A 21082-nucleotide genomic window follows, 5' to 3' on the forward strand; every position below is an offset into this window, starting at 1 on the left:
TTTTTTATAAATTTATGTGAATTTTATGATAACCTCCACTGCTTATCTTATGATTAGGTTATCATAAGATTTTATGATAAACAATATTTTAAAATTGAATCGATTATCAATGGAAGCATTGGTTCAGTATTATATTGAGTCGACTATGGTTAAATTGGTTACAATTAAATTTAATTTTATGATTATATAATACATAAACACATTACTCGTCATGTAAATAAAAAGATTCACGATAAATAATATATTATACAATAAGAAACCATTTGAAGACCTAATATCCGAGTTTGTAGCTATTTTTAAACAAATTTATATATATATTTTTTATAAACAACAGTTCAAAACCAATGTGATTAGAACAATGTTTTTCTTGTTATTTTCTGGGGAATGGGGTGGACGGCACAGAAACAGTGTTGTGTTTAGATGTTTGTATTTGGACATATAATTTTGAACTGGGTAATATGCAATCTGGGACCGACAGAGTCATGGAATTATATGAAGTGGCAAAAAGAAGCAGGTTAAGAGTTTCAAAATATATTAGGTGGAATAGCTCAAACCTAGAATGAAAATCATGAAAAGGTAGATACGTGTAAAAATAGGGACGGCATTGGGGCATTGGCATGGATTGATTAGAGGGAATATCTTGTGTTGTCGTGATTGAAGGGAGTTGAGATAAATGTGGTGCAATCAGAAACGGGATCTGTTTTACGTGAGGCCGAAAAACGTGCCCTCAAGCTCACAATCTATTAATTGTCAACCTTTGTATCATTATCCCACGATTTCGATTTCCACATATAGTGACATCTGCCCAATGACATGTAAGATTAAAAAAGCTCACCTTTTACACATAACTTTTCTACTTATTTTGAATAATAGTGGCCTAGGTAAGAAACTAAGATTCAAAATAATTTTTTTTTTGTCTCGATCAATGTATTTTCTAATCATTTTGGAAACTATATAACAATTTTAAATTTCAATCGAGATATATAGATCATAACTAATCTTAATTCTATTGTTATATATACATGAACAATACTATTTTATTTAAAATTATATTTTGCTATTCATTTTAACGACATCGTTGAAAAAATATGTACTTAGTTGAAATTTAAATATAATATTAAATAATGAAAATTTAAAAATTCAAAAAATTGAAACTAAAATCATAAAATTATGAATCATCTTAATTTTTAAATAAATTACAATTTTAAAATCACAACTAAAACTAAAAGTCTTTAAAATTTTTAAATTTTAGTTAACAAATTTAAATTTTACAAATGAGCTGGAGGGGGTAGTGGGGTTAACATAACACAACTCAGGACACCATAACTCGGAGGGTCACATCAGGCTCATGGGCCACGGGCCTGCAGTTTAAGGTTTGTACGAACTTGTCAAAATGTTTTTTTTTTTTCTTCTAACATATGTATTCAAATATTAACTTGTATTTATTGAGGTTTAAATTTTATATTATAAATTAAAATAAATTTATGTTAATTGATACGCGTTTTATGCTGTGTCTAAATATCTTTTAAATATATATATAATTTTTTTTAATTTACTTTAAAAATATGTATTATATTAATTTTTCATAAATAAATAAGTATTAATTAGTTTTAAATCAGTTTAATATTTTATAAGTACAATTTATATAATTTAATTTTAAAATTAAATCATTTAATAAAAATTTACTAAACGGTTAAATGTTTAAGAAACTAACCGGTAATATTTAAGAATATTCTTTTACGTATGCAAACAAGATTCAAGTGCAACACTCTTTAAAGAATTTACAGTACTAGTTTTTAATAATTTTTTTATTTTAATAATAAATTTTATGATGGAGGTTCATATTAAAAATTAGTGTTATCATCAAAATAAATATTTGATTAATTTTAATCCAGAATTAATAAACTATTTAAAATAGTGTAACTTATTTTGTTTCAAAATTTTGAAGATGACAGTTAAGTTTTTTTTTTTTTTTATAACAAACGATCTTTTTATCATAACAAATTTTATTTTAATGGACTGTTAATATAAAAAAATTATACTATCAATTAATTAAAATATATTTTGTAGATAAATGTAACTGATCCAATCATAATTACGGTTGCGATATGGTTGCCAAACTTTTTTTCCAAAAAAAACCCTAATTTTACGACTACAATTATGGATAATAGCAGATGACAATCATTATATATACGTAAAAATAAAACGCAAACTTGTAAACAATGTTGACAGTGAAAAAATATTATTTTTATGAAAATGTGGTTTTTTAATATTCAAAAACTGTATTTATTAAATTTAATTTATAAAATTTTGACAAGTGTTTTTTATTTCACATAGCTTCAACAAGTTATTTAAATTTTGACTAAAGTGCGGTGTGTATATACATATAAACTTTAAATTAGTTTATAGGCAATACAATTTTTTATACCATGAATAGTACAACGATGCTTCGATAGACCACAGTATTCTCTGATTCTATCGATGCCAGAGACACAAGGTGAATTGGTGATCAGATTCACAGGAAAGTTACATTATATATATTCACAAGCTTTTGGAGTTCCCTTTTGTTTTCTTCACAGCTTAGCTTTAAAAGTGGTTTTCTCCTATATTGGAAGGGAGTCATCGATCAAACTTTTTAACAAAGCCAGCTTCTGCAATGATATTTACTGGTCTAATCACATGTCCTTCAAAACACATGATAGTAAATGTTAAAGTTGGTAGTGGTTAAGTTTTTTTTTTTCTTATACTTTATCTTTTCCCTCTTTCTTACCTCATGTAACGATACTTGCCTAAATATTATATTCATATATTATTTATCTAGTTTTATGTAAATAACTATATAACTCTTTAATACGTTTTGATATTTTTGAATATTTAAATTTCCGATATCATACGTGATTCAAGAAATTGGGCATGCATTTTTTCAACACATTTTTTGTTAATTAAAATTTATTGATACTTATAAAAATTATGTAAATTTTATTATTTTACACTCTTAAATTATTATTTGTTTTTTGTGTAATTTTAGTTTTTAATAAATTTTAACCAATAATAAACAATATGTTAAAAAATATACTGCTAATATTTCTCTTGTTATCTATATTGCCAACCTCTCACGTGCTCTCATATATGTACTTTACCAAGACAACTTGAATTTTCTTTTAACCTATGTTTTTCTTTTATGGATGACTAAAATTAAATTGTTTTTATTAGCTATTGTTCAACGAATGCTATTTCAATCAATAAGTAAATTTTTTTACTATGAATTATATAATTTAATGGATTAATGCGTTAAATATTGATTTATTAGCAAGTTCCTTGAGATCATGCTAGAAAATTGAAATTAAATTTATAAGATACTGGTATCATATTTTATAATTAACATATTATTGGTTAATTCTGTGTAGGTTTATTAAATAAGGCAGACTTCATTTTCCAATTTAATGAATCGTACTCCCAATTTAGAAAATTTTACAAGAATTCAAAATAACAAATAAAAAATAATGTATGGCTATCATTCCTTTTAAAGAAATAATGTATTAAACATTCCGTGTATATTTTTAGCTCGAACAGCATATTTATAGAATTAAATTTAAATAAAATGATAGTGTATTTTTTTTTTATTTAATCATGAACTATTATACGATTGAAAATTATTAATTTTCATAGTAATAACGCAAAGGTACGACACCCAAAAGAAAGAGGTGTGATTGCGACATGCAACAATTAAAAGAATACGGTTTATATGTTCCAAATTTGTCAGACCTAAAATATTGGGATGTTTATGCGTTCGATTATTGTAATAATTTTGAAAATGATATATTTTCTTGAGAATGGCTTTTGCAAATGATTATAGTTGTTTTTAAGTAAAGACATAATAATTAATGTGTGTAAATATTGGTTATTAATTTGAAGTTAAGGGGAGAGATGGCATTGATGAATAATAACTATACAACATATCATTGCCCGAAAGAGGAAAGTTTTGGTTTGGACAGCCTCTTCATCGGCTTGCTAGTGGCATGCAAGTTGTAGAAAACGCTTTCATAATCATATCCATAGGAGTGAAAAAGGAAAACCTCACGCTCAGCTTGCGGGTGCATGATTGTGATGATTGGCCATCATGTATTTTGACTGAAACACGTGTGCCGTGTCTCTCTCGCTCGTGCACCCCATTCGAATGGCACGTGTATAACAAAGGGTTTGAATTACTTGAGTAAGTATGTTTACTCACGTGATGACTTGGTTGGTTTAGGGACTGTGATTAGTAATATCCAGTTGCCACTTGCCACTTGCCACTTGCCAGCTGCACTCAACACTCAATCATATGCTACGCGGGTTATGAGAATTATTGCCCACTTCTCAGAGGTTTCGTTTAATAAAGATATATCTAACGCTATACATATATTTAGCTGTAAAAATATGAATTGGTGCAATATTGATAGTCGACTCAGATTAAATCGATATATAAATATAGAATGTGCTAAATCTTCTTATAATAATTTTTAAAAATTTATAAAAAGTATTAAATAAAATGTAAATATATTTTATATCTCAAAAACATATATGTATTTTCGTTTAACGTGTAAGAGAATAAAAAAATGGACGAGTTTTAATTAAAATTATTTATAAATATATAACTCTCCAATAGAATTAATGTGGATATAATTAACGTTTGATGGGGGGATATGGAGGATGATGGGTGCATGGCTTATAGATTACAATATATGGAGTGTAAAGTAGCAGTACTTAGGAAATTGAGCTACAGTTCCCAAAAGAGTGGGAAATGGGTTTCAGAGATATGGTTGAGTGAGTGTTTTCTTCAACATTCTCTACCACTTCAAAAGGACAAAGACGGCATTCATCATATCCCTCTCGACGTCTCATTCATCCCCATTTATATATAAAAATCCGTATCTTGAAAAGCAGATCAAAGGGCTTCCATTTTCAAGTTTTGGGATTGGAGGAATCTTTTTGCATTCCTCACATCACTTTATTTATGAAGCAAAAGCTTTGAAAGAGAGAGAGCCAGAGGCCACCGAAAAGCATGGACACCTTATCATGAAAGCAAGAAAAAAAGACCCGATTAGACGGGCCAACACACACGCACAAACGCATACATCCACACACACACCCACCCTTGTCCACACGCGCTCATTCCATCGACATTCAAATAATAATTTACTCTGTACCGTGCATGTCTCTCTGATTGTGCCTTTTTTTTTTCATCTATTTTAATTTTACTTTTGATTCGATTACTTCCCTTGCCTTTTGCTTTTATTTATAGGAAGAAATTCCCAAGTCAACTGCATCTCATCATTTGGTCTTGGTTCTTGTAGGCAACACCTCATTTCCCACTTTGTCCACTTTAGCATTGTGTCCTCTCTTCCTCCTCTATATAATCACTCATCTCCTTATCATCCTCTTCTCCACCATGGGCAGCATGAAGGTGCATCAGTTAACACGTGGATTCTGGGAGCACGAACCTTTCCTCACGCTTGGGTGCAAGCGCTTACGCCCTCTTGCTCCCAAGCTTCCCAACACCGACAATAACACTTCCACTACCAATCCTTCTGTTCCCTTTGATCTCAAGAGCTTCATCAGGCCAGAAAGTGGCCCCAGAAAACTCGTTTTCTCTGACGATAATAAGAAAGATCCACCTTCACCACAAGGCCAGGTTATCATTATTACTTATTGATCTCTTAATTATTAACTTCTTTTTTTTAATTAATTTGATTTACTCCATGCCCATCATCCATGCAGTTATATAATTCCCCTGCACGTACGTACCACATTTATATACTCATTAACGCAAATGCATTTAAATTATTAGCGAGGGGAACGAATTAAGTGAATGAATTGATCATTTAATTCTGTTGATTGAGAATAGTTAAAAATGAATATTCAAGTTATTATTATAATACACAGGTTGAAACGCATCCAGGAGGGACACGGTGGAATCCAACGCAAGAACAGATAGGGATATTGGAGATGTTGTACAAAGGAGGCATGCGAACTCCGAATGCTCAACAGATAGAGCAGATCACGGCTCAACTTGGCAAGTACGGTAAGATCGAAGGGAAGAACGTGTTCTATTGGTTTCAAAACCACAAAGCACGCGAGAGACAAAAGCAGAAGCGCAACAGCCTTAGCTTTTCTCATAGTCCTCGAACTCCCACCATTCACAGTGTTACTTTGGAGACAACGAGGGTATGTTCTAGACTAAGCTAGGATAGTACTCGTAGTAATTAATGGCATATGTATCTCAAGGTTCAAGATCATGAATAATTAATTATGGTACATCTTTAAAAAAAATTAAAAAATTAATTTAATTTAATGAAGTTAGTTAATTTTGCAGGGGGAAGTAGTAGAGGGAGATAATGAGGAAGATAGTCCGTACAAGAAGAAGTGTAGGAGATGGGTATTTGAGTGCTTGGAAGAACAAAGCAGGTTACAAGGTGAAGAGGAGGAACATAGAACTCTGGAGCTTTTCCCATTGCACCCGGAAGGCAGATGAAGGGGTTTGACAATTTAATTTATCGATCATTTTGCTTTGCTTTTGTTCCGAATCCCAGCTGATTGAATGAATGTGCTTTAATTTGCTTTATTTTTCTTTTTTCTTTGTATTGGGAAAGAAGAAAGACAAAGTTGTCTCTGATCTGTACTCTTCCACTGAATGCTATTCCTGACTTTGGAACCAAACCAAAGCGATTTGTCTCTCTTTATTTGTTGATTTCAGCTCCGGGGTAGTGTGGCTTTGAAAACGATAGATCCTTTTGACTACAGTAACATAAAACGAACGAAGCTTTTAGGTTAAAAGGAGAAGCTACGGACGCATAAGTCCACGCACCTACTCCCTCTTCTTCTTCTTCTTCTTCTTAAGCCTATCCTTTCAAATTGCAAAAAGCTTAAGTGTCCTCTAGCCGAAATCTTAAAAAAAATCATGTTAGATACTCCACTCACCCATCATAAATCAGACTTTCATAAAGTAGAGGCACATCAAGTATCAATGGGTACATGCATTTATTTATTTTTCCATCATTGACATGCAAATATCTTTTTACCACATAGTGCCTCGTAGGGCCATGAGAACCAGGACATAGGAGGGATGACCAACAATTTGAAAATAGGAGTGCCATCCAGTCCCTTCTCGTTTACCGTGTGTGTATATATATATATATATATATATATTCAGATAATGTAACAACCGAATAGCCCTTTAATGACCATCGCATATATATGTAATTGGGAATTTATTTGAAACATTTTTTAAAGATAAAATTAAGTATAATATTTTAAATGTTTTTTCTACTGTTTTTCAATTAAAAATAAAGTTTTATCTCTGTGACCTGTATCTTTAAATGTCAACCTCTATATATTTTAATCGATCTCTTTTGTTATAATTTTATTTATTTAACATTTTCGTGTTACTTTTTATCGTCATGTCACGTAATTTAAGATCACTCACTCATAAAGTTCTTTCTTTGTGCGTGTGTGTATCGAGTTAGGTTTTGTCAAGTTCAAAACTTTGAAAATTTAAATATAAATATTTTGAAATAGCATCCAATCGACCATGCATCGATAATAATGGCGAAATTGATACATAAATATGCTTTTTATATTAATTATTACAAAATTAATGATTTTTTAAATTAAATTTATTTTAAAAATAATTTTCAAGTTTTCTTTTTAAAGAAATTTATTAGTATTTTCTTTTGGTCACATGTCTTTCTCATATTTTCTAATATTTAATATTAACTTTAATCCATTTTTAATTAATTGTTCAATCATAATAACTTTTTTAAAAAAATTTAATTAATATTCAAAATTTTCTAATCAACATTAGGTAAATTACATAAGTCACCGAAATTATCTTCGATCAACTAAATTGATTTGTCAGATTTTTGAAATTTAAAAGTTTCTAACATACTAGTGTCATGTTTTTCTTACAGTTACGTGCACGTACTTTTTGTATTTCACCTTTTATAATTTATTTAATTAAAACGTATAAATTTTCAATCATTAGATATAATGGTGTATTTTTAGATTTTTTAATTAAAAATATTTTATTTAAAAAACGAAATATTAACTGAAAATAGATGAATTTTCACATTTTTAAATATTGGTGTATTTGTAAATCATTTTTTAATTATAAAATATTTGCTTTGAAAAAATAAATATTAATTGAAAATAGATGAATTTTTCACAATTTAATTATAATTTATAATACAATTAAAATACTTTTATCCGTTAAGTCAATCTTATCTTTGTTATTTAAATTTTTTATAGGTCATATATATTTATAAATTCACATGCATTGCTTGATATATTTCTAAGTGTAATAAAAAAAACTTACTAAGCCTAATAATGAGTTATGGTTAGTACACATTTCTTTAAGTATACATTTATGTCCTGTTAACTACATAAAAAAAGTATTAATTAACACAAAAAATATTATCAAATGTCAGAATAATCTATATTGATAAACTTTTTTTTTCTAACAAACAACGTACGATACTAACATTTGTATATTGATAATATAAGTTAATGTTTTATACTAATAAAAATTTAGTATAACGTGTTATATTATTAGTTTAAATTCAATATTTATACTAATCATTTTATTTTTGTTAAAAAATGTACTAATAAAATTTATTTTAATGATAAATCGTTAAAAATGACTATTTTTAGTAATGCCGTGAGCCTTTTAAAAATTAAAGAGATTTCGGATTAAATGGAAAAATTAGGTCACAGCTTATGAAGAATTTGAAAAACGCCTAACTAAAACAAGTTGTGCCGCGGTGGGTTAAGAGTCTCTGATTTTTGGGTAAAATTTAGAAAAATGATTTTTTGTTCAACGTACAGATTAGGATTTTTCAAACGAAAATCAAACGTTGAAAGATTGATATATACCACTACAATTGATCTAATACATCGCTAATACAAGATTAAATATAATTAAGTAATAATAAATTTGGATTCGCCATTTTTTTAAAAAGTAAACTGGGTGGGTTTTCAGACAAATAAAGCTAAACAGTGGACAATGAAGGATCAGTCTAAAAAAATTGTTATTAAAAACCAGTTCACACTTTTATTCAATAAAAAAATTAATTCAAATAAAATCCTAATGCTATTTTTTACTAATAAGTTGTTTTTTATTTTATTTTGTGCGATCTATACACGTGATATGATATGAATCTTTTGTTAATTTTGTTTTTTCGTACATACTGACAAATTTTATATCTTTATCTCTGTTTATTGCTATTATTATTCAAAAATAATTTAAAGTTTTAAAAAATATTTTTCTTAATATGAAGCCAATTTATTTAAAGGTTAAAGAATATACAATATAGTTACAGCATGCATGGCGTGGCTGGCTGAGTCTTTCTCGGTTCGGGGATGACGTGGTGTGAGGGGTAAGGTATCCCAACTTCGTGATGGAGAAAATTTATCCTTTTTTCTTATATTATAATATTTTGTTATATAATTTTTTCTTAAAATATATATAATAAAAATTTAGACTATGAAACAAAAAATTAACAAAATATTTTAAAAATTAAACAGCCTCTAAATTTCTTTATTTTTACTTTGAATTTTAAATATTTTTTTTTGTATTTTAACTCTTCATATTTGTTACATTTCATTCTTCATCTTTTATCTTTTATTGCTGTTTTATCACCTCCTTTAAATATTTTATTTATATCGATCATTTTTACTCTTTCACTTTCACACATGGTTCAAAACTGAAAATTTTAATCTTTACATAAGGTTCCAAATGTCAATTTTAAACATTATTTTTAAACTTTAAAAATTGTATTAAAATTATAAATAAAACTAATTATTATCATACAGAATATTTCTAAATGTATATATAAAATATAAAGTGTGAAAAAAAAAAGCAAAAAGCAACTCTCTGGAGTCAATTTTTTTAGTTCGATCTAATCCTGATTAAGGGCCTGGGCCTCGTGCTGGTCCAAAACAGACAGCAACTATTCGCTCTATATGCAGAGGACAAATACAGACGATAAAAAAGATGATAAATAAAGTTTGGTGGTTGGAGGACATGGCGGTAACTAAGGTTGTGAATTCATCAACCTAAAAGTAAGTTGCGAATTGGGAATTTAGATTTCTAAAACTGTTAAAGAAAGAACGAATATTAATAGATACTTGTATCTTTTAACTCTATTAATAAAAAATTGATTTCTAGTTATGTGTATAAAAAAGTATTATTAAGAGAAATAATGCTTATTTATTAATCTCTACATTTTTAAAGATTTACTGATTTATTTGTCCATTTATTTATTTATTATTTCTTGAATTTCTTTTAATGAAATAGATTCACCATAGATGATTCAATTATAAACAATATCAAGATGTATCGTTTTTTAAATAATTTATGTTTTAACATAAATAGAGTAAATATTATTAAATTATAATACACGCATTATGTTTTATTACTTTAGTATTCTTTATTTAATATCTTTGATTTTCTAATAGAAAAGGTATTGGGTACAAATAGGGCTGACCAAAAAATTTAATTTTATAAGTCAAATTCATAATCAATGTTAAATTGAATTTTTTAATTAACTATAGGCGTATAAGCGATTTAATATTATAAATTTATTCTCTAAAATCTTATATATATATATATATATATAATATCTTTTTATTAATTTTAATTCTTATAATTAAAATTAAATATTTAAAATAATATTTTTAAAATATAATTATTATATTAAAGATATTAAAATATAAAAAATATTTTTGAATTAATTACTACTGCTATTTTTGTATTTATGTTTATTTTTAATTTTTAAAATATTATAACATAATAATTTTATTCTTATTTATATTATTAATTTTTATTTTTTTATAGGTTTTAATTTAAATTTGTTATTATTAACTTTGTTTATTAAAAATAAGTTTAAATATGATAATAAATATTTTATAAACTTCTATAAAATATAATATAATTAATAAATATTATTAAAATTTTCTTAACAAATTAATTTTACCTTAAAATTAAATTCATAAATATATTAAAAATCAGTTTTGCTTTAAAAATTAAATTTAAAACTGGATTTAAAACTAATTTAATGTAAAAGTAAATTAAAAAAATTAGTTTCAACCAAAATTAAATTTAAAACATTTTAAATTTTAAAACTACTTTTAAATTTATTTAAAAATTTAAATATGTATAATTAATTTACGTAATAAATAGACGATAAAAATAGAATATATATAAATATTTATTAGTTTAATATAATATAAAAATAAAAAAATTATATTATTAATAAATTAAAATATATGCACATATAATTTTATATTAGTTATTATAAAATTTAAATATTTTTTAATATAATAATTTAATAATAATATAAAAATTATTTATAGTATATTTTTAACATATTTAAAATCAATTTTAAATAAAATAAATTTAAAATTAAATTAAACCAATTTTAAAAAAACTAAAATAAATTAGTTTAAAATCTAATTTATATAATTAAATTTTAAATGAATTTAAATTTTTTTTAAAAAATTCAACCCATACACATTCTTACGATTTTCATGTTATATAAATAATATTTAAAAATAAAATGTATTTTATCTTATTTTTCTTCTCATGACAGTTATGTTCTGATTTCCGTTACTCCAGTTTTGGCGCCTTAGGCGAGTTCATACATAAAACGAATATAAATTTGACTTTGTGAAGCGTCTTTGTGCAGAGCGAAAATCCTTATACTCGTGAGGGTTTAGATTTGTGAGAGTGAAACCATTTGATTCAGTTGCTGAAGCGTTATATTTTTGAAGATTGATAGCAATGGCGCAAATCCCCGAGAATGAAGAAGTGGCTCAGCGTCATATTCCGCCGTTGAACACGTCGTTGTACGTTGGTGATCTTGACGATCACGTCACCGATACGATGCTCACAAATCACTTCAACCAGGTTGGTGAAGTCGTTTCCGTTCGAATTTGCATGAACATGTTCACTCATCAATCCCTCGGTTACGGCTACGTCAATTACAGTAATCACGAGGACGGTTTGTTTCTTCTTTCCTTTCTCTCTTTATTGATTCTTGAAATTGAAATGATTTGATATTTGATACGATAGGATTAGTCGCGTCTTTTATTGCTTCTTGAATCTTGCTTACAAAACTATTGGTATCTTATTAATCATGATAAGTATCATGCAGCCAAAAAAGCAATTGAAGTGCTGAATTTCACTTCGTTGAATAACAAACCCATTAGGGTAATGTTTTCTAATCGGGACCCTAGCGCTCGGAAGAGTAGTACTGCTAACCTCTTTGTCAAGGTGCCTCTGTCTCATTTATAACCTTTCTCTCTGGATTACTAGTTTTTTTTTTTTTTTTAATCAGTTATTGAGTCTTGGAGTTTCTTGATGGTGCAGAATTTGGATAAGGAAATAGATAACAAGGCTTTGCATGAAACCTTTGTGGCTTTTGGAAATATTCTTTCTTGCAAGGTCGCGGTGGATCCTTCTGGTCAGTCTAAAGGCTACGGTTTTGTGCAATTTGAGAAAGAAGGATCTGCACGAGAAGCTATTGACGAGTTAAATGGCTCGATAATCCATGGTAAACAGCTCTATGTGGGTCAGTTTCGGCGAAAGCAGGAGAGAGAGAGTGCTCTGAGGGATGGAAAGTTTAATAATCTATATGTGAAAAACCTATCGGAGTCAGTAACGGAGGGTGAGTTGAACATAATTTTTGGAGAATATGGACCCATTACCAGTACTGTAGTGATGAGAGATATAGATGGTATATCGAAACGTTTTGGTTTTGTCAATTTTGCGAATGTTGATGATGCTGCTAAAGCTTTAGAGGAACTTAATGGAACGATTTTGGATGGTAAGGAGTTGTACGTTGGAAAAGCCCAGAAAAAAAGTGAAAGGCAGCTTGAACTGAAAGAACGATATGGGCAGACTTCGAAGGATGCCTTTGGTGTGCATCCCGGTTCAAACTTGTATCTCAAGAACTTGGACGATAGTGTTGACGATGAAAAACTCTGCAAACTGTTCTCTGTGTTTGGTTTAATAACCTCATGCAAGGTGTGTGTCAACGGTTCTTCTATTGGTTCATAACTGCAATGGTCAAATCTTCATCTTCGTGAAATATTTCTTTTATTGCCTGACCTGCAGATTATGCGAGATCCACAGGGGATTAGTAGAGGATCTGGATTTGTTGCATTTTCATGTCCTGACTCTGCAACTTGGGCTGTAAGTATAATAATGCTGTTGACTATCCTTAGGTAATCGACGAGGAACTTTAATGCTCATATTCAAAATCTGTTGATTCTTGTAGCTTTCTGAGATGAATGGTAAAATGGTTGCTGGAAAGCCTCTCTATGTCGCCCATGCACAGAGAAAAGAAGAGAGAAGAGCAAAGTTACAGGTAATACCATGTAACAATTGGCAATTAACTATATGGTTTATAATTACATTGTGGTAAAAGAGAAATTCCTGCATCAAGTACATCTTTAATTGTAGCTATTTTGGGTACTTCCACGTCTCTCTGCTTTTAGTTAATATTACACATACACTTCATTTGGTAGCAAAATTCCCCCTATGTTCGTAGATTAGCAAAGACCATATGTCCCTTATAATGTCATTGTTATGAATTGTGAATGTGAAGCGTAGTATAACATGATACTGAATACCAGTTACTGTTTATAAATAGATCAAATTACTGACCACAAGAAAAATTTAGGACTCGTAGATCAAATTCATAGGTCCCACTAACAGATATACCTTGTTTTATGTTATAAATACTGTTGCTCCATTCATGGAATTGGAAGCTATGGAATTGTCTAGTTGAGAATAATCACGCCTCTATCTTGTTCTATTAGTTAGTACATCAGTTTTCACTTAGAATAAGGGAAAAAAATATATAGGCATCTTGTTTAACAATTGTAGATATTTTAGCTGCGATTTCTTGAAATTACAGGAATGTAGGTAGAGGAGGAAAGGAGATATAAAGGAGCCTATTAGCAACATTCCCTGTGTTGAACAAAAGACAAAACACCGACCTTCATTTATATTAACAATTAATTCTTAATCCTATTAAATAAGGAAAAAAATCATGAATTATTATTATAAGTTACCGAAATTCTCCAAAGAGATTACCTTAAATACACTGGAAATATTCTAAGATTCAATGGTGTTATGAGATATTATCTGAATGTTGACATGAATGATTAACATACATGAGAAGGTTCTTAACTTAATCCTGTGTGTACTGATGAGATTTTTCTTCTTTTTTATTTGGCATATTATTTACTTATTTCATACAGGAACAATTTTCGCAAACAAGACCTGTTGGAACAATTGGACCTCGAATGCCACTGTACCAACCTCTGGTGGCTCCTGGGATGGGACCACCGGCACCGGGGGCTCCTGGGATTGGACCACTAGCACTGGGGGCTCCTGGGATGGGACCACCGCCACCGTTTTTCTATCGGCGACCACCTGTAGCTCCAGCCTTTGTACCTCAGGTAAGAAGTTATTATCTTTATTCTTCAATTTTATGTTCAATGATATCGTGTTATTAGAAGATCTCTGTTTTGGTGAATAAAATTTAAACTTCTATATTATCGCGCCACGTTTTCATTTAGTTTTAGGGTAACTACTGTTTCTAGTACCCCACTTATCTAACTACTTGTTAATATAATACCTCAGAATTAGGTCTTGTATCCTGTTCCTCTATCGTCTGTTACTTTTCTTTGTTGCATGTTAGATGAATATTTGATCTTCATATATTGAATTGATCTTTAAGTAATCACTCATCCAACAACAAATACAGGCTGGATTTGGTTACCAGCAGCAATTTGTTCCCGGAATGAGACCAGGTGGTGCTCCTCCGCAAAGCTTGTTTGTTCCAGGGGCTCAACAAGGTCAACAGGGACAGCTCCCAAGTGAACAACGAGGAGCAGGGCCTACGCAACAACTCCAGCAACCAATGCCATCGATGCAGCCAATGCAAATGGGACATGTCTATGCATGTACTAATGTACCTGTTTTTCAGCAAATGCCCATTCAGACCCTTTCTACAGCCCTTGCAAGTGCTTCTCCTGAACAACAGAGGATAGTAAGACCTGTTTCTGGATCACATTTCAATGCATTTAAGTTGAGCTCTCGTTGTTTTATGTGCATTAGGAAATTGTTATACTGACCCTCATGTGAATGTCATGTGAATGGTTTGCTAGATGCTTGGTGAAACTTTGTACCCGCTTGTAGATAAACTGGAGCATAATGCAGCAACAAAGATTACGGGTATGATTTTGCAGATGGACCAAGCTGAAGTGTTACATCTGATTGAATCACCAGATGATCTTAAGGATAAAGTTGCCGAGGCCATGAATTTGTTGAGAGATATTGAACTGCAGCCATCAAACAACCCAGTCGATCACCTGGCTTTTCTATCTATCTCTGAATGACAGTTTCAATCCTTAAGAGTTTTGTGTTTCTGGCTTTTTGTAGTATTAGCAATACTACTAGGATTAACTTACTGATTTGCAGTTTTTGTTTTGTTTTCTCTTCAAAATATTTTGGTGGCTTGATATGACCGCGTCCGAACCACTTTTTTTTTTTTCTTCAAAAACAAAGAGAGAAAAGAGTATGCTTTAGCTTTATACTGCTTTCCATTGTTACTTTCAATTCCCATGTTTCGCTTATTAATGCTTAATGGCAAAAAATAACAAAAAAGGAGAAAATAAGGGAAGATAAATAGCAAAATTAATACCAGGGAGTCCTTGAAGCCTCAGAGCTCTCTTTCAATCCTTTAAATCTGGGAACGACCTCCTGTAAGGATTAAAGGGATTGGTGCCCGTCATGCGTTCCCTCTCAACCAAGACCATTGTGAGAAACACCAATCCACCCGTCGTCATCCAGAACCCAAAAGCATAAGGTGGTACGTAGAAGCTTTTCTATGTTCAGTGTGAGAGCTTGATAATATTTCTATTCTTTAGAGGACCGACCAAAGTAGCAAATTTTTGCCCGCCATGGAAAATCCAGATTTTGGGAGTGCATTTTCTCTGTCAAAGAATACCAGGGTTACTCACTCAAATACGAAGGATAGATGACGAAAAGTTAAGTAAATTACACCTAAGTATACCCAACTATCAAAATTTATTGCCTTTTGGCTTAAAAATTGCAGCTGCAACTGGAACTACACTCATATTATAATGGTGTATCACGATACAGCCTGCTCATACAAGTGTTATCTGATGATATCCAGTTTAATATTTAATAGGAAAGGAAAGGCTAGATTGCAGTTATAATAATTACAAATACTAAATTTTAAAAAGTAAAAATATGTGATGACCTGTTATAACCAGTTATTTTAAGCCCGGGCCCATGTGAGGAAGTTTGCTGCATTGATACTCATTAATAATAAAATTGTATCTAAGTTGCAGTTTTATCTAACATGGTCCTTGTGTGAAGTTCTTCACCGTGAGGAGGGTTAATATCTATGTTGGCTTTATACATATTATAGTATTGAACGGTAAGGATGAACATGGCGTCAATTTTCGGTGACACCAATGGGTACCGACGATAGCGTTTTTTGTTACTTGTGGGGAAGAAGGTTGGCGCTAGATATGAATCTATGAATGTAATATATGATATGAATTGTGACTAAGTTTAATTGTGAGAAGGTGTAAGGGGGTCACGGTGGGGACCGAAGTACGAAGTGCGTGTAGCAACAACCTCTGAACATGAAATTAATGTATAGATTGTAACGTCCCAGTACACATGAATTCACGTTGAATTCAGTCCCTTACCAGAGAGTTAGCCATAGCGATGGGCGAGGGTCTTCAGCCTCATTTTTCAAGAAACTTTCTATTAAGTAACAAATTCTCAACCTAGAGCTAACCAGCTTACGTCGACAGCTACGTTTGGACCCGAAACGATTAATTAACAATAAATCAATCGCTGATGATACTTCAACTAACTCCAATCTCTCCTGTAAACCACGACCATGTATTAAAATTTTTTAAATATTTTTAATTTTTATTTATGTCACCGCACATATATTAAAAATTATTTATTTATTTATTTATATAGAGCAACCATGACATGTCCCGAAACAGAATTGAGTTCTGGAGTTTGAGTGACTATCTGGAAGATGAGTACCTTTGCCGTTCAACGTGTTTCCGAATGCTTCATCAAGCCGCAACACCCCACCAAAGAGTCAAATCAAATATGTTATTTAACACCTTGGGATCTGGCTGCTTTGTCAATAAGCTATATCCAGCATGGCCTGCTCTTCAAGAAGCCCACGAATGTTGCTGATAACCAAGATTCCATCCAAAATCTGTTGGACAAACTCAAACACTCACTTTCTCAGACACTCTTCCATTTCTATCCTTTGGTTGGACGCCTTGTCACCCAGAAAACCCAAGATCCTCCCTCTTATGTTGTATTTGTTGATTGTAGCAACAGTGATGGAGCCAAATTCATCTATGCAACTGTAGATCTGACCATATCTGACATCCTATCCTCCGTTTATGTTCCACCCATTGTCCAATCATTATTTGATCACCACAAAGCAATTAACCATGACGGTCATGCCATGCCCTTGTTGTCCATCCAAGTCACTGAGCTAGTGGACGGTGTTTTCATAGGTTGTTCCATGAACCATGCTGTTGCGGATGGCACTTCTTTTTGGAATTTCTTTAATACGTGGTCTGAGATCTTTCAAGCTCAAGCTCAAGGGCATGAATGCGACTTTCCGATTTCACACCAACCCGTTATCAAACGCTGGTTTCCAGAGGGTTGTGATCCATTAATCAATCTTCCCTTCAAACATCACGACGAGTTTATTAGAAGAGAAGAACCACTCTTGGTGAGAGAGAGAATATTCCACATTTCAGCAGAGTCAATTGCGAAACTGAAAGCAAAGGCCAACTCAGAGTCCAATACCACCCAAATCTCTTCGTTCCAATCATTATCAGCACTTGTTTGGAGATCCATAACTCGTGCGCGCGGACTGCCGCATGAGAAGAGAACATCTTGCAAGTTTGCTATAAACAATCGAACAAGGATGGAACCACCACTGTCTCCGGAATACTTTGGAAACGCAATTGATGGGGTGGGTGCAGAAACGACTGCAGGGGAATTGCTTGAGAATAATCTAGGCTGGGCAGCATGGAAGTTGCACTTGGCTGTTGCAAACTATAACAATACAGTTGCGCAGCAAAAGGTCGAACAGTGGCTGCAGCGTCCTATGATATATCAACTTGGTTGGTCATTTTACTCGTCTAGTGTGACCATGGGTAACTCGCCCAGGTTCAATGTGTATGGGATTGAATTTGGAACTGGGAAAGCAGTGGCCGTTAGAAATGGACATGCCATCAAATTTGATGGGTATGTGTCATCGTACCCTGGTCGTGAAGGAGGGGGAAGCGTGGATTTGGAAGTGTGTCTTTTCCCAGAAAACATGACTGCCCTGGAATCGGACGAGGAGTGGATGAATGCAGTTTCAGTGTCCAATCCCTTGTCCTAAGTTGGTAACGTGTAGTGGATTTGCCTGGAGACCGTATAAATTCACTTTTACTTTGTATTGTTGCATTATGATTGAAGGTTTTTTATCAGCTCTTCCTTAAAAAATTAATAAGCTACTAATTAACTAACCATTAAAAAGGCTCATGGTCAAGCTAAAAGCTGAGTTTAAAATTATTTAACAGACCCTATTTCTATTTGTTTAGTGAAGTAAAATTTTCTTTAGTATTAGGAGTAATGATATTCTAACACCCAATTTTAGTATGTATACCAGTTGTATAGGGTTAAAATAGCATTACTTCAAGTATTTATACTAGTATAAAAGCACTACACTTACTATCCAGCAATGCCAATGCTTTTGAACTTAGTTTAGTAACTCTTGTTTATGTTAACGAATTTTAACTTGAGTCTCTTTTTTCACGTCCCTTAGGTACTGCTTGATGTTCTGAGAAGAGAAAAAGAGCAAGAATAGGAAGGGTGGAATTCTACTACGTCAATATCTTTCAGGTGGCAAACGACTGTAATTCCTGTTGCATCTTTTTAGATATATTTATCATATTGTAGAATAACGGAGAGATGGGACTACCCCTTGAGCCATAAGAGAGTGTACCTTGATCTGAGTTCCTTGGCAATTAATGCATACTGTGTTTTTTTATGGGCAAAAGAATATATATTAATGAAGAAAGAATACTCACCTAAATACGAAGGATAGATAACTAAAAGTACACCTAAAGATACATATCCAACTATATAAAATTTAATATCGTTGAGCTAAAGGTTGCAGAAAACAACAACTGAAACTTCACTCATATTCTAATGTTATACCATGATACAGCCTGCTAATACAAAGTTGTTATTTGATATCCAGTTTAATTTTTTATACGAAACGAAAGGCTAGATTGCAGTTATAATAATTATAAATACTAAATTGTAAAAAGTAAAAATATTTAATGACCTGTTATAACTAGACATTTTAAGCCTGGTCCATGGGAGTAAGTTTGTTTTATTGATACTCATGAATAATAAAATTGCATCCAAGTTTAGTAATTTTATTAACATGGTCCTTGTCTGAGGTTCTTCACATTAGGAAGGTTAATATCTATCGTTGAATTTATACATATTATAATGAATGGTTTATATATTAGTATTTTAACAATTGCAATTTAATTGTTTTCTTTTCTGGATGCACCGCAGTGCTTTTTAGATGCCTTTTCCCTGCACACTCTCCTACTCAGAACCAGCATTGTTCGTCCTTCAAATCAAATCCTCCTCTTTCTAATTCCAACAAAGAGAGGGAATCATTTTGTTCAACCAAAGTCTGTGGAACCATTACCTATGGAAACTTTTTTTTTTTTTTATAGCCATAAACATTGCCAATGTTGATGGATGTGGAATAGACGAAAGCTTCAATATATTTTATATGAAAGTAATGTTCTTCAAAATTAGATGCGGAACAAAATGCTTCTCAGAGCGAAAGACGCTCCACCACCAACAATTCAAAGAATCGAAGATCCAACAGGTCTACAAGGTTCACTAGGATTTAATCCTTGCAGGTGTAGTTGCAGAAAATATGTGTTGATATACGCAACAAAATATGGTTGAAAGTTGGATTGATATTCTGATCAAGTCGATGAATATCTTCGGACTCCGAAGGGTATTCTATAGTCTCTCTACCTGCTCTACGAATAAAAATTATTTTTAAGGACTAACTTGCAACAAAACTCTTCACTTTCACACATGAGAAAGTTTGAACTTCCTCGTATTAAAATCCACCAAGTTCAGCACGGTGTGTTAATGAATATGTTCGTGCATACGTCTGTTCGTTCATCCAAGGAAACATCTAAAAGAACAAAATTTAACTAAGTACAGAATTATAAACAAAATAAAATTAAAAGTGCTAGAATTTAATTTTATAAATGAACAGAACTAAGAAACTAATCTAGGAATAAAAATTAAAATAATTACAACATTTAAATATCTTAATTACTAGAAGTGGGTCTAAAAATAATTTAAAGGTAGGTTGAGTTTGAAATCTCTTATCTCTTTCCCTTTGTATATAAATATATTTATAACTTAAAATATAATTTCATCTAATGACTAATGGTCAAATTTTTTAAAATATCCAACTTCAATTCCTTGGTAATTAGTTTTAAAATAAAATTAGTATCCTAATTTCTTAGATACAACAAAAAACATTCAGCATTAAGAATTAAACTCATTGACTACATCATCATAAATTTTTATTTTTAGATAATTTATAATGAGCAAATTAATCTCAGTTAAAGAAAGCTTACTACTTTTCAGTAATAAACTTTTTTTCATCAACTTCATTCAAATTTACAGTAATAAACAAAGAAGCATTAAATTCAGAATCAAAATGTTATATTAAAACTTATATCTTGAGCTATATCTAGTGTTAGTTTATTATAAAAGGTAAAGACATAAGTTCATCTTCACTCAACCTAAAGATATTTAGCTAGACATAATAAAAATAAATAATATAAAATTAAAATATATTACAAAAACAAAATTCATGTTCATAGAAACGCTTACAGAAATGAGAGAATTATT

The 21082-nt window shown here is 30.9% G+C and overlaps 3 protein-coding genes across 4 annotated transcripts; all 3 read left to right on the plus strand.

Annotated features, from left to right (window-relative positions):
• The first annotated feature begins 5431 nt into the window (after positions 1 to 5431).
• On the plus strand, positions 5432 to 6656 carry LOC113865649 (WUSCHEL-related homeobox 4-like). Of its 2 annotated transcripts, none has more exons than XM_027500347.1 (3): positions 5432 to 5674; positions 5926 to 6207; positions 6356 to 6656. In XM_027500347.1, the coding sequence occupies exons 1-3, from the start codon at positions 5432 to 5434 to the stop codon at positions 6512 to 6514; spliced, it is 684 nt and encodes a 227-aa protein (XP_027356148.1). In that variant the 3' UTR covers positions 6515 to 6656. The 2 variants fall into 2 exon arrangements, with proteins under 2 accessions (XP_027356148.1, XP_027356149.1); XM_027500348.1 differs by having other exon boundaries at positions 5440 to 5674; positions 6340 to 6495.
• Positions 6657 to 11818: 5162 nt separating this feature from the next.
• LOC113866273 (polyadenylate-binding protein 8-like) lies at positions 11819 to 15447 on the plus strand. Its single transcript, XM_027501153.1, has 9 exons — positions 11819 to 12038; positions 12192 to 12310; positions 12407 to 13063; positions 13154 to 13231; positions 13317 to 13406; positions 14305 to 14362; positions 14426 to 14505; positions 14814 to 15098; positions 15217 to 15447. Exons 1-9 carry the CDS (start codon positions 11819 to 11821, stop codon positions 15445 to 15447), a joined length of 1818 nt encoding a protein of 605 aa, XP_027356954.1.
• A 1651-nt stretch (positions 15448 to 17098) lies between these two features.
• LOC113865695 (protein ENHANCED PSEUDOMONAS SUSCEPTIBILTY 1-like) lies at positions 17099 to 19961 on the plus strand. The gene is made up of 2 exons (XM_027500414.1): positions 17099 to 19018; positions 19706 to 19961. The coding sequence occupies exon 1, from the start codon at positions 17136 to 17138 to the stop codon at positions 18513 to 18515; it is 1380 nt and encodes a 459-aa protein (XP_027356215.1). The 5' UTR covers positions 17099 to 17135; the 3' UTR covers positions 18516 to 19018; positions 19706 to 19961.
• Positions 19962 to 21082: the final 1121 nt, after the last annotated feature.

This window comes from Abrus precatorius, unplaced genomic scaffold (assembly GCF_003935025.1).
Source record: "Abrus precatorius isolate BTA unplaced genomic scaffold, Abrus_2018 Scaffold4, whole genome shotgun sequence".
NCBI classification, from domain to species: domain Eukaryota; kingdom Viridiplantae; phylum Streptophyta; class Magnoliopsida; order Fabales; family Fabaceae; genus Abrus; species Abrus precatorius.